This window comes from Aotus nancymaae, unplaced genomic scaffold, assembly GCF_030222135.1.
Source record: "Aotus nancymaae isolate 86718 unplaced genomic scaffold, 86718_ANA_hifiasm-v0.15.2.pri h1tg000011l, whole genome shotgun sequence".
In the NCBI taxonomy this organism is placed as follows: domain Eukaryota; kingdom Metazoa; phylum Chordata; class Mammalia; order Primates; family Aotidae; genus Aotus; species Aotus nancymaae.
The window spans coordinates 59,600,044-59,614,699 of NW_026988422.1; the positions used below are offsets into that span (position 1 = coordinate 59,600,044).

At 43.5% G+C, this 14,656-nt stretch overlaps 1 protein-coding gene across 3 annotated transcripts in view; it reads left to right on the plus strand.

The window, feature by feature from the left end:
- The first annotated feature begins 1,813 nt into the window (after positions 1–1,813).
- The window catches only part of IFT43 (intraflagellar transport 43), a 103,082-nt gene continuing 90,239 nt past the window's right edge, over positions 1,814–14,656 (plus strand). For 2 of the 3 annotated variants that reach the window (XR_002479315.2, XM_012438251.3), the window contains exons 1-2: positions 1,814–1,891; positions 4,572–4,664. Coding sequence is in view for 2 of the 3 variants with exons in the window: in XM_012438251.3 (XP_012293674.1) it covers positions 1,838–1,891; positions 4,572–4,664 (147 nt within the window). In the remaining variant the exon portion in view is untranslated. Of the gene's footprint in view, positions 1,892–2,972; positions 3,051–4,571; positions 4,665–14,656 lie in introns of all 3 variants that reach the window. The other variant, XM_012438252.3, reaches the window with a different exon arrangement.

Sequence of the window (14,656 nt, forward strand, 5' to 3'; positions counted from 1 at the left end):
ACAAACAAACAAACATGGCAGAAAATCAAGCAGCGAAGAAGGATGGGGAGTGCCTAGGTTGGGGGATGTTGCAGTTTAACACAGGATGATAAGGGAAGGGCTTTGAGCAGACAGTTGCAAGACAGGAAGGAAAATTGTTAAAGTTATACTTTCCTGGACTCCAGGTCTACTAAATCAGACTCTCCAGAGATGGCGCTGGCATCTCTATTTCTTTACAAACCTCACAGGTGATTCAGGTGCTCAGCAAGGTTGGAAGCCACTACTCGAGGGTACCTCTCTGCCAGAGTGAGGACAATTTGCCTTCTGTTTTCAGCAAGCTGGGGAAGAAGTGGGGGTGAAGGTCTGGAAAGTGACTATAAGGTGATGGTGATATACTGTGAGCTTACAAGAAATGGAAAAACCCAAAGATTAGTCCCTTCTTCCTCATCTGGTGCCAAAGAAGAAGGGAACAAGGGATTCATTGGAGCCTGTATTTCATCTGTCTTGGATTTTTGGCAATGAATGTTTCTTCAGATTAAAATCTAACAAAGTATTCTCACTGAGAAACAAGTTAACAAGGGATCTTAGAGATAATCTCTAAAGTAATTACAAGGGAGGAAACTGATATCCGGAAAGGGCTCTCTGGCTACACAGGTAGTTACCAGCAGAGCTAAGATGAGAACACAGCTCTTCTCACATCCAGGCCAGTGCTCTTGCTGTCATAGGCATGCTAACATGCAGTCCTACCCAGTAACATGTGTGATTGAACTGAGTAATTTACTGAGTATTTAAGAAATGCTTGCAATGCGGTTTCAGGGGTACTACTCCCACTTCCAAGTCCTTGCTTTTAACCTGTGGCCATCCAGGCCTTCCCTTCAGCATAATACTGGGAACTCTGTTGCTTTGAGGACCATGAGCCGATCTCCTTTGGACCTCAGCCAACCAGTGCCAGGAACCTGGCCAGTGATATTGACTTGGAGGTCTTTTATGAAGAGTCAATGAAGACGCAACTTAACTGCCCCATTAGGCTGGGAACTTGTGGTACATCTCCCTCTGCCAGCCTAGGAGAATGGCTGGCACCCAGTAGTATGTGCTGGAGAAAAATACTTCAGTAATGTCTGGTGTGAAAAGGGCATCTGGCTCTGCTTCTTGGCACTTAGGTGATTTTCGTCAGCCCCTTCTTTGTACCTCAGTGACCTTTGTTGTTGTATTAGAGATACTACTGCTACTCACTTTGTGAGATTGTTGGTATTTAATAAGATATTGAATATTTGTACTTTTGATTATTACTCAGCTATTTGATGTGTTCATTTCAGCCTCCCTGTAAATTTCTTGAAGGCAGAGATTATGTATATTGCACTTCCCATAATTCATGGTAAACCATTTATTACACCTGACTCCCTGTGAGCCTGTTTTGGAACAGTGCAACTTATTTTGCTTCCCACAAAAGGTTGTTATGCCTCTCACGTTAAGGCAATAACTGTGACGGCCCTCTGTACATTGCAAAGAGCTATACAAATGGGAGGCATCAGTATAATTACTACTATTAGCAGTAGTAGTGCTTTGCACTTAATATTGATGTATTTAAACAGAGCTACAAATGTAGACAGTTCCTAACAACCAAATTATTTTACCGTCTCGAAGGAGGAGCCTTGGCGAGTTTTAATAACTGGACGTTGCTTCCGGATGCCAAGCAAGGCAGGTTTAAGAAAGATTCGGTAGAGTTTGGAGGATGGCATACAGAATCCAGGAACGATGCTGCGGACCCTTTAAAAATTGGGATGGAGGGGCGGGGCTGTTAGCAGGGACGCGGCTGGGCCGGTCGGTTTCCAGGAAGTGACATCAGACGGCCGCGGAGATGGACGATTTGCAGGACTTGGGCGAGGAGCGGCGTTACGGCTTGGCTACCTCCGTGAGGACCCATTCCGGGGTCTTGGGTGCCAGGATTTGGCGGGTGGGGAGGAGCGACCCAGCCGGCCCCGACTTCCCAGAGGGGACTGAGGGCGGCAGGCCTCGAGCTGCGCCGGGTGAGGCCCAGGAGGAGGCGGCCTCACCGCCCCGCCCCCGGGCCGCCGTGGGCTCAGTCGTTGCTGGCATGGGGTTTGCTTTCTTTAAAATCCTCAAAAAGCAGAAAACATCCTATCCCTGCTCTGGGACCGTGGGAAATTTCCGAGCCTTTCTCCGTTTTCTAGAGCTCCGGTGCGAACTCCCCTAGAACAGATCGATCACAGGGTGATGGGGGTGCCCCGGCCGGGGTCGCAGTCGTTCCCATCCTAGAGTTTTTCCTTTGGGGCACCTCATCCCAGAAGTTCCTGCAAAAGCCGCACTGTTTTATGCCTGGAAGGGAGGCAGGCAGGGATGGCCTTTATTCCCCGTAATCCCCGCGGGGAGGTAGGAGTTACCTCAGTCACCTCAGTAGTTAAGGAAACCACGACTCGGATTTGTAACGTGAGAGAGTGATTAGGTGCTCAGGTACTGAGGTCAGATGGAGCATAAAACTGTTGCCTACGTTAAAAAAAAAAACAAAAAAAAAAACCCTAAAAAACGATTTAACCTTTCCAAGCCTTGGTTTCCTTACGCCTAGAATGGAAGTATTAGAGTGAAAAGGAAATGGGACAATACATGGGAAGCTTGAACTCAGTATGTTACCACAGAAGAGGTCAGAAGAGGTTAGCTGCCGCTGCCTCTGAGGCTGTGGTTTACCCAGCGTTATAGTCAGTAAATACTGGAGCTTGATTCAAGACACAAGTTCAGTGTTTGTCTTCCTCCTTTGTAACCCCCATCAGGCCTTTTTATCTTTAAAATTAGTCAGGATCGCACTTACTAAAAGATTGAGCCCCAGAGCAAGTCTTTAGTTTCTGCTGTGAAGTCTCTTAAGTGTTTTGAAGGTCACCAGGCCTTGCTCATATGTGAATGTTTTTTAGTACCTGGGGATGTGAATGTAGTTATTCATTCATTCAACAAGTATTTACTGAGCCCCTACTGTGTATCAGGCAGTATCCTAGGTGCTGGAGATACAGCAGTGAATGAAGCAAAGTTCCTGTCCTCATGGGCTTATGTAGTGGGAGAAGGTGAGCAATAAATAGAGTACATTTGACGTACACAAAAATCAGGCAGTAAAGAAGTTTTTCTACCCTATGGATCTATACAAGGTCTTCAAAAAGTTTAAAATCTTGAAATATTTAAAAATTGTTAGAGAAACCACCTGTGAATGGCATTTAGAGATAAGATCATTGAATTTTTGTTCTAGTACAACCACTATATGCAGGATGCTAAGGAAAGGGCAACCATGGTGAAAGGGTGGAATTGTCTGCCTTGAGAAGAAAATGAGCTGCTTATTATCAGAAAGATTGTTTCCATCATCCCTGAAACCTAAATGATTGACACTACAATTTGAAGTGTAAACACTGCACCAGAGTTTTTATGAGCTCTTCTGTAACCCCTCTCAACTTATTGGTACAGTCAGTCCTTAGAACATCTTAAAACAAGCTTCAGCAGGGTATAGTGGAAAGCACCCAGGAAACCCAGGATCTGAAATCAGAAAACTCCGCTCCTAGGTTTATGTGAGCCACTTCATCACCTTCCTGGACCTCAGTTTCCTCCTTTGTAAAATGGCATCATTCTCAGTTTCTGTCCCTGTTACTGTGAGACTCAAAGGAAGCCACATTAAATGAGATTTAAAAGTGCTTATGTTAATGCTGTTTTTCTAAACAAAGAAAGCAAAAATGTAAATGTAAATATTTCAACACCCAAGAGTCTGACTAAATAAAAGTTTTGTTTATATGCTGGGAAGTCTTGGAGGCAGAGTCTCCACGGCCCTCGGAAACACCTGCAAATAGTTCATTTGATGGCTAAGAATTTTGAAGTGCTCTAATTTCCAAAGATAATGTCTCAAAATTCTTGTACTAGATGTTCTTTAATGTCTGTAAAGGCAAATCCAATTACTGTATATATCAAAGCAAATGCTGTTTTCCAGTTGCCATGGAATTTAGGAATTCTTTCCAAAAGCCTGTTTGATAATGATTTTCATGCCAAGCTGCAGATTTGAAATGAAGCCTTCCTAAAATTCTGCATAGGAACATGGAGCCTTTACCACCTTCTTCTCTGACCTGTTCTAGAGGAATTTCTAACTGCATTTCTTCGGGTAGAAAACGGATTTTCTTTTGCCCTCTCTATAGCTGTTAAAAACCTGTCCAGCCTGGGCAACACAGGGAGACCCCATCTCTACAAAAAAATGAAATAAATGAATTATCCAGATATAGTGGTATGCACCTGTTGTCCCAGCTACTCAGGAAGACAAAGTAGGAGGATCACTTGAGCCCAGGACTTGGATGCTGCAGTGAGCACTCCAGCCTGGGCAATGGAGTCAGACCCTGTCTTAATTTCCTATTTTCCTATGAAATAGAACTGACCTCAGGTGCTTTGTTTTAAGGGGTTTTAGAGGGTTTTCTACAAACATGTCCAAGTAACTCAAATCCCATTCTCCACCACATCATCATAAATCCAGTCCTTGCCTACTTTCCCAGGATTGTCATCTTTATAGTGGCCCAATTGACATTTGGGTTAGTAGTGCCTTCTGTCTTTCCTTGCAGAGGGCCAAGATGGGTCGCCGAGCTCAACAGGAGTCAGCTCAGGCCGAGAATCACCTCAATGGCAAGAATTCCTCTTTGACTCTGACTGGAGAGGTGGGTGCAAAAAAAAAAAAATCTGAAGAAATGCTGTTTAAAAGTTAGTGATTCCTGGCTGGGCGCAGTGGCTCTCACCTGTAATCCCAGCACTTTGGGAAGCCGAGGCGGGTGGATCACAATATCAGGAGTTCCAGACCAGCCTGCCCAACATGGTGAAACCCCATCTCTGCTAAAAATACAAAAATTAGCCGGGTGTGGTGGCATGCATCTGTAATCCCAGCTGCTCAGGAGGCTGAGGCAGAATAATTGCTTGAACCCAGGAGACGGAGGTTGCAGTGAGCTGAGATCGTGCCATTGCACTCCAGCCTGGGTGGCAGAGAGACTCTGTCAAAAAAAAAAAAAAAAGTTAGTGATTCCTTAATGACCAAGGATTTGGTATTCCATATTCCTTCTCTTGAATGCCAACCCTTTCTCCTGTCTTGATTTGGGAATTCCCTTCCTTGGCATTTGTCCTAGTAGCAAGATATGAAAGAGGAACTTTTTTCTTTGATACCAGACTAGTTTCTGTGCATTTCTTTATATTCTTAACGTAGAACTTTTTATGTTAGCTGAAGCAAGGGACTGGGAAGTTTCAAAATCTGATAGGATTCCGGGTTTTTATTTCTGCTGAATAAATGCCAGCAAGGCATACTGGTGATGTAAGGTTAGATTACACAATTGGACATATGCTCTCAGTGGTGACCTGCACTTTCTACAGTCTTCTAATGGGAAGGGGATCATTTACTGGCCTTACTTTCCTGGAAACTTTTCCGAATCGCCTGGAATTATGGGAAATGATCCAGCTTCGTTGTGGAGGGTGGGTAATTCTGATGAGCCATACTTTTTACTGCCAGGGCACTGCTTTTGGCAGCTTACTCAGAGCCCCTTTTTACTCTCCTCTGTCCATTTGAAAAAACTTTGCAAGAGTCAGCCTCAGGGTCATCTCTTGCCTTAGTTCTTCTCTAACTTCTCCAGGCTGACTTAGCGGTCCTTCCTCTCGCTTTCCATAGTACTGGTTGTAGAACATATCCCATTATATGTGAATTGTCTTTTCACATGTCTGTCTCCCCCACTGGAGAGTCAGTTCCCAGACAGCAGCAAACCTGGCTTCTGGCTTGCTGGCCCATAGTAGGTTTACAACAGATGAAGGGACCCATGCTGAGGAGCCTAATGGGGATCAGGCAGGTGCATGAGCAAATGAGCCAGGTACCTGCCATGGACACACTTTACTTACATGTTACATAGGTAGTAATATTCTTCATTTTCATAGGAAATGCATTGTCCACCGTTTTCTTAAGCTCTCCATATGGCCTTACCCATTTATCTTTCATTTTCTCACTTTACAAATATGGGTATGGAGAGTCATTACTTTAAGATAGCATCTGTGCTGGTCTAGAGAAACTAGCAGCTGACCCCTTGGCCTCATTGCCTGCAAGACACTAGGGGAGCGAGTTAGGGCAGGGGGACTGGTAACTGGAGGCCACATGGCCCCTCTAAAGGGACAACCACTATTTAGCCAAAGCTGGTTGATGCTGTAGAGGATACAGGCCCAATATTGCCAGATATAATTCTTCAAGAGATGCTGGCAGTCTAAAATTTTATGTGAAAGCGACAAATTTTTAGAGGTTAGCAACTGATTAAGAAAACTAAATCATCCTATGGACTGGATATTAAATCACCATGTGGGTTGGATTTGACCCAAGGATTGTTAGTTTGTAACTGTGGCCATGGCACTTCCATGATACTTATTACATTGTATTCTAATTGTTGACATGTTTGGTTCTCTCATAACATGTGAGCATCTGGAAGGCAGAAGTTGTGTCTTATCATGGTACCCTATTATCTATCACAGTGCCTGGCAGAATAGACATACAATTGTTACTGCACAGGATGAGGTGGGGTCAAGTACATAATGTGTGACATACTTACACATTAGAAGTGGAGTAGAAGTGTTAGGGAGGGTGGGGGAGTTGAGGGGGTGGATAGTGGAGCATTGGAGGCACAGTTAGGAGTGGTGATATAAAATAGGAATTTGATGAAAGAAGATATACCAGACCCAACCCTGGATCTCAGGGAGCTTGAACTGCAGTGTTGTATGTCTTTAAAGAGAAAATGAGGAGGCAAATGACTGAGTTGTTGGAAGCCAGTTCTTGGGCTGTGGCACTTTACAGTGTTCCGCATGGTTCCAGAAGGATTCATCCCCATACTAGATCATTCATTCATTTACTCAACAACTATTTATTGAAGGACACAGTAAGTGTCAGGCACTATTTTGCAGAGTTGGCATTATTTCAGTGAACAAAAGAGACAAGATCTCTTACCATAATGGAACTTATATTCTTGTGATTATTGGCAACTAGGAAGACTAATTAAAAGTCTACTTAAGGCCAGGCACAGTGGCTTATGCTTGTAATCTCAGCACTTTGGGGAGCCGAGGCAGGAGGATTGTCTGAACCTAGGAGTTTAAGACCAGCCTGGGCAACATAGTGAGACCCTGTCTTTGCAAAAAATTTAAAAATTAGCTAGGTGTGGGTGGCATGTGCCTATAGCCCCAGCCACTCAGGAGGCTGAGGCAGGAGAATCGCATGAACCTGGGAAGTGGAGGTTGCAGTGAGCCGAGATTGTGCCAATGAAACTCCTCAAAACTCCATCTCAAAAAAAAAGATATACATCTTTTTTTTTGAGATGGAGTTTTGAGAAGGAGTATATATATATATACACACACACATATATATATAAAAAAAATTTTTTTTTAAGTCTACTTAATTGTGAAGGAGGTTATAGCCACCTATATTGGTTAGGTGAATGAGCCTGTGATGACTTGATTAGGCCTTGAAGCCTTATATGACCCTTATAACAGTCAACTCCTGGGCTGGGGTCAGTGGGCCCTGCTTATCTATATCCACTTCCCCTTGGCTCCCACCTGAGAATCATTGCTGTGAGAATCATTGCCATAGTCACGGAGTGTGATGAACCCTTGCACGGTATCAGCCATTCAGTAAAACCTAATTATTTCAATGTTTACCTTTTTTTACTCTGAGCATTAGCATTTTTCTGGGAGAACATGATGAAAAGTCATTCTGCTCTTCACCCAACTGTTGCCTCTGAAAGCAAGATGCCAGTCAGGATTCCAGGATCCCTTTTCTCCCTGGGCTAATTGAGGTTTAAACAGTGTGGGCAGCCTCCCACGGGGCCAGATGCTCACTGTGCTGTGTGGGACTTTTTGGCTGTTTCTTTCTAAAATTAGATCCCAAGACTTGTGTGTGTGCCCATTTACATTCCAATTCTATTACTTGATATATTTATTTTTGTCCTCTTGCTGACTATATTCTAGGATGACGATATCCATGTAAACGTAAATATGGTACCTGGGAACTGTCAGATATGCTGGAGTTACTTTAGACTTAAGTGGAAATTAGTTGAAACACATGGTTATTTTAAAGCAAGGTAGTTGAGCTGGGAGCTCTGGTGAAGGAAGCAGAAAGAACACAGGGCTTCACATCAGAGGACTGGGTGCTAATTGCCTGGATCTTGAGTAAGTCCACTAATCTCTCTAATCCCCCATTTCATTATCTGTCAAATAGTGATAGTAATACCTCCAGATTGATATGGGGGTAAGTGAGATATGCATTGAAAAGCACTTTAATAAACTGAGAAGCACTATGCAAGCATTCATTCAATAAATTAGTGAATAAAGGAGTATTGGGACAGTGCTTTGCTGCTTTTATTAAAGGGCAGCAAAGAAAGAACGTGTGGCCACAGTCTCTTAGAACTGATTTGCAAGTCTTTTCAGAGGCTACTACTCATTTATCCATAGGTTGGCTAGAAGTTATCTGGAGCAGAGGGTTTTTTGTTTTGTTTTGTTTTTTGAGAGAGAGTCTCATTCTGTCACCCAGGTTGGAGGAGTGCAGTGGTGTAATCTCAGTTCACTCACTGCCTTCCAGTTTGAAGTGATTCTCCTTCCTCAGCTTCCCGAGTAGCTAGGAAAACAGGTGCCTACCATCTCGCCTGGCTAATTTTTATATTTTTAGTAGAGAGTGTTTCACCATGTTGGTCAGGCTGGTCTGGAACTCCTGACCTCTTGATCCACCACCCCTGGCCTCCCAAAGTGCTGGGATTACAGGTATGAGCCACCATGTCCGGCTTTTTTTTTTTTTTTGAGGCAGTGTCTTGCTCTGTTTCCCAGGCTGATGGCATGATCGTGGCTCACTGCAGCCTTCAACTCTCGGCTCAAGTGATCCTCCAGTCACAGTCTCCTGAGTAGCTGGGACTACAGACATGCACCACCACACCTGGCTAATTTTTTTTTTTGTAGAGACAAAGTCTTGTTATGTTGCCCAGGCTGGTCTCAAACTCCTGGCCTCAAGCAATCCTCCCACCTTGGCTTCCCAAAGTGCTGGGATTACAGGTGTGAGCCACCACACCCAACCTGGAGCAGAGGTTTTGTGCTTTCTAGTTGCAGCAGGCATTTCTTATGAATAGTATGTAAAAGCACAGGCCTAGGGCTCATACCAGCCTGGGTTGAAATCCTGGCCCTGTCATACATTAGTTTCTATGATACTGAGCAAGTTAATCTTGCTAAGCCTCATTTTCCTGTTGGTGAAACAGGGATAATATTCCATACTTCATAGGATGGCTAGAAAGAAAAAGTGATATAACCCTTAACCCAGTCTGACAAACAAATGCTCAGTATGTTGCCAACCATTATTATTTCTCTAAAACTTGGGTGGTCTTTTTATTCCACCTTAACTTTCTCTACTGAGGTTGAAAGCTGGCAGCTTTCAGGCTGAATTTGGCCTATAGTCATGTTTTATTTGATCCATACTGGGTTAAGAATTTTAAAATTTGGTTCACATTTATAAATTAGGAAATGTAATATGGAAATCCAGATTTGAGGCTTCTCTTTAAAATCAGAAGTCCTGGCACAGTGAGAATGCTGGATTGACATTCCCACATGGCAGCAATTGGCTGGAACTGCAGCTGATGGTAGCTTACATGCGTCCATCCTTCTTCAGTTCACTGCTTAGTACTTTGATACACCTGCTCAGATTTACTCACATTCGATCTGCCCGGCTCCCATTTCCATTTGAGTTTAAAACTCCTGTCTTGTAGGTTGGATTGATTTTCAAGTGGCCTCCTCTATCTATTAGTATTGAATTTGGCTGCCTGCAACAGAAACAACTCCAGTACTTGAATGAAACAGGAGCAATTTTTCTTTCACATAGCAACGAGTTCAGTGGTGGGCAGGGCAGAGTGAGTGCCATCCTGGAGCATGTCCTGTGTTACTCTAGCCCCTTCCAGCTTCCTGCTCTGCTATCTGGAGCTTGTGACTTTTGTTCTCATGGCAGCAAGATGGCTGGTCCTTCTCCTGGGATCAGATATGCATTCTAGGTGGGAAAAGGGAATAATTGAAGAGTTCAAGGTGCATGCCAGTAAGAAGGGTATACTCCTTCTTATCAGGAAAATAGTAGCCAGTGACCTCACTAAGGAGACTTCTAGTTGCATTTCATTGGGCAGAACTGGATCTTACTGTCATACTCTAAGTTTCAAGGGAATTTTTAATGGGCACATTATCACACCATAGCATCAGGTTTCTTGGTAAGGAAGGTGAGGAGAATGGCTTTTAATTAGGCAGTTCAAAAATGACATGTCAATTTAAAACAAATAGAAGTTGTAGAAAGGCCTTTTTTTTTTTTTTTTGGTAGCCCTGGGTATGAAAAGAAAGAATTATTTTTAGTAGCTTAAAAAAATCTACATTCTTCTCCAGTTTTTAATTTGGAGTTGAGTGAAAAAATTGTATGCCCTGAGTTCCAGGATATCTGATTGAGTGGCCTGTGTAGACTCTCTTCTTGATCTTTTCCTTCTTCTAATTGTCACCATAACCACTTAGGACTTGGTGCCAGTAGGATGCCTGTGGTTCGGTCCAGGTAATTAAACTCTTCTTCCTGCTCTGAGAGAAGAGGAAAAGTCTCTTTGTTTGCTTGGTCATTGGATAAATTTCAAATCACTTAACTGTCTAATTTTAAAATTTACCAGAAAGATAAACTCTTTGTGTAATTTTACTAGTGTGGAGTAGGTTGGAGTTGTGTTTACTTTTTTAGGGTTGTTGTGAAGATCAAATTAGGTAATGCATGTAAAGTACTTAGCACAGTATCTGGCACACAGAACTCTCTCAAGAGGGCTGGGCGCGGTGGCTCATGCCTGTAATCCCAGTACTTTGGGAGGCCGAGGCGGGTGGATCACGAGGTCAAAAGATCGAGACCATCCTTGTCAACATGGTGAAACCCCATCTCTACTAAAAATACAAAAAATAAGCTGGGCATGGTGGCACGTGCCTGTAATCCCAGCTACTCAGGAGACTGAGGCAGGAGAATTGCCTGAACCCAGGAGGCAGAGGTTGCAGTGAGCCGAGATTGCGCCATTGCACTCCAGCCTGGGTAACAAGAGTGAAAACTCTGTCTCAAAAAAAAAAAAAAGAAAAGAACTATCTCAAGAAATGGTAAGTACTAAGAAAGCTGATGACTGTACTTTTTTTGGGCTGGTGTGGGGTGGGGTTTACCTGTTGCAAATCAGGCTTAGATCAACAGAAGTGTGGTTCAGCTAGCAGTTCAGGTTGGAATGATAGGTATTGAGGATTTTGCTGGAAGATAGTTCTATGATGAGTGTTTATGTCTGTGATGTATAACTTTCTCTTTGTGGGGATAGGTCTGAAAGTTAAACTAGATTTCTCTGCCTTCACCTTCACCTTCTGTTGATTCAAATGATTGTGCTCTTACATAATTCTTTCAAGGACAGATCCAGACGCTCTCTACCAAAAAGTTACATTCTGCTGAGTTTGGGCAAAAGTAATCTTTGGCAAAACCTCTCCAGGACTAGCTCATCTTTTGTTTGAGCATTTCTCGCTGGGATCTAGACCTCTTTTTGGCTTAGCTTTCATTTTGCGGATTGTGTAAGTTAATAATCATCATCTTAGCTTACACTGGAACAGTTGCTAGCTGTTAATTACATGCAATGTCCTAGTTGAGCCTTGTGGTCGCTCTTGAAGTAGGTAGTCTTATCATCACATTGTGCATGTGAGGACATGGAGACTTTGAGAGTCTGGGTAACTTGTCAGAAGCATTCAGCTAATCTGTGACTCTATAGTAGAGTCTTTCTGACTTACTCAGGTGCCTAACCTCTCCTACCTGCTAGATGGGAAGAAGCACAGACCTCCGAGCAGAGAATAGGATTTTGGAGAGGGCGGAGAGACTTAGGGTTATTCCCTTGGGGTCCTTTTGGAATGGGAGTAAGTTCTCACTTGGTCATCCTTATTCGTTCAGTGGTCTAGAGAAGTGTTGGAGTGTTGGAGGCACAGCTGTTCCCTTTCTCTCCCCTCATCCCCTTAGTGTTCCTCTGAGGACGCAGAACTGAAAGTTAGCCAGATTCCCTTGCAGGAATCTGAGAAATGCTGCTGGGCTCATGTTCCCAAATTAGGCCAATTTCCTCATCCCCCAGCAGCCTCACTCGGCCGGAGCTCCCTTGGCACTTTACATTACGTCTCTCACCCTCCGCCTGTCCCCTTACTGGTCTGCCAGCCACCAGTTATTTTCAGCCCAATAGGGTTATCTGCTGACCCTTTTTGGTGACATTTTTCTTCTTTCTCACAAAAATAACTCTCCTGATTGGTCACATTTTCCAGCCTTTCTCTTAGCTGCTCTCCAATCGGCTGGATTGAATGATGCTTCTGATAACGTTGCCGAAGAGGGATGCGGGGAATTTGATATGGAGTTGTTCATAAGGAATGTGTTTTCCACACTTCATATTTATGTCATGCTTTGCGTGCTTGGGTTTTGAACTCTCCCTTGGGGTGTGCAGATGTGCATCACTGACCCATCCCTGGGGCCGGCCGCTGTGTGGGAGGGAATGTCGTCTCAGGGTAGAGCCTGCAATTGGAAATTAGCATCTTGAGATTCTCCACTAGCACTGACTCTGGCTTTGTCAAAGGCTCTTCAAGTACCCCAGGAAAACATGCTTTCTTGCTGGCTTCTGTGAGACCCAGAGTGCAAATTGGTGCTCAAAGAGCACTTTTAAGTTTCTCCTCCTCACCTATGATGGGGGAGGTAAATGAGAAATATATGTCAAGCGCTTAGCCCAGTGCACCATAAGTCCTCTGTTGTTTTCATTTTCTATGTAATCTGAGGAGCAGAAAAGATAATCATTTTGTCTTTAATCCCAGCTCTGCCAATTACCAATTACTAGGTGTATATCCTGGGTGTGTTACTTAACCACTCTAAGCCAGTCTCCTCATCTCTTGAATGGAGATGATAGTAATACCTATCTCATTGGGTTGTTGGTGGATTAAATAAAATATACATAGCTCTTAGAGCAGTGCCCAACACTTGCTAACTATTACTGTCCTTCTCTGTGTCACAGGAGAATTAAGATGTATTATCAGTTTATCCTAAATTGCAGTTCTATCCATACAGAGATACATAAATTTCATAGACTAACAACTGGCCTTTATGGCAAAGAAACATTTGAGTGAGGAATCCTTTTGGCAAGAATTCTTTCTGCCACTCGAGACCCATTTTATTTGTCCCTTGTAGTAGCATTTCTGCCTATGCCATTGGCCAGTTGTTTGCCAACACCTTTCCATCAACAAAATGCAACCCTATGTCTGGAGGTTGACAGTCTTTCCAAAGAATAATCCTTTATTACTGACTGATATCATTTTGTTCTGGGTGCAGATGACTAGAAAATGAGGAGGGCAGGAGTGACCTTGGTGACCTCAGTTACCTTGGATAAAAGGAAGTATTTATTCATTATTTATGAAACTTGATTGGGAGTGTTCCATGTGCCAGGTGTTGTGCTTGGAGCTTGAAATACAGTGATTAACCAGACATACTCCTGCCTTTTAGAACTTTGACCTAGGGGCCTGCAGAGAAGTGTCAGGTGGAGGTGATTATAGAAGATACGAGAGTACCCACATTGAGCCGATTTTATCCTCAGGGATGTCCAAAAAAGTGGTCCAGGAAGAAATCATGATTGAGCTGAGACTTGAACGATGTGTGGAAATTAGCCAAGAGAAGAGGGGGAAGAATATTCCAGGTAGAGGGATGAGCATGAGCCAAGTTCTGGAGACAAGGGAGCGAGCATGGCATGTTGGATTTGTTAGTGGAGCTGTTGACCATTCAGGTGATAGAGGGTGGTAATAAGTGACTTTGTATTTGAAACCAGCCCTTTTGCCTTCCTTGACAAATGGACCAAGTGTTTGAAAACCAGCCCTTTTGCCTTTTCACAAATGACTCATATGAGATCAATGACACTGAAATAATTGGTGATGTTATGAGAGCTAAACAGTGAGCTTTCAGTATTTTTAGCCTTGCCTTTTATTGCTGCATCTTCATTGCAGCCACTATACCTTTCTCTGTGCATTTGTGTTTGCTGGTCAAGAAAATCTCTGAGGTGTACACGAGGGTTTCAGATTCTATCGTAATGTTGGAATTTACTGTGACTCCTTTCTGGAGTAAATAGATTACTGGTTGTGTTCAGAAGTCTTTTTTTGGTATGTGAAACTTTTCATGGGAATGATAACCTTTGTTGTAATGAGAATTGACTTCTATTTAGGCAAAGTGCCCAGAGACTTGTCAGGATCCATGGCTGTCAATAGAATTCTGTTCAAAAATAAAAGTGTGTGTTTGGGGTTGGGGGGTGGTGGTGGGGGAATTAGAGAAATGATTTGAGCCACTGTCATCCCACCTGGACTTCAATAGTTGCCTCATAACTGGTCCCTCCTATTTTTTTTTTTGAGACAGAGTCTTGCTCTGTCACACAGGCTGGAGTGCAGTGGCATGATCTTGGCTCACTGCAACGTCTGACTCCCTGGTTCAAGTGATTCTCCTGCCTCAGCCTCCCAAGTAGCCAAGATTACAGGCATGCGCCACCATGCCTGGCTGATTTTTGTATTTTTAATAGAGACTGGGTTTCACTATGTTGGCCAGGATGGTCTGGATCTCCTGATCTCATGATCT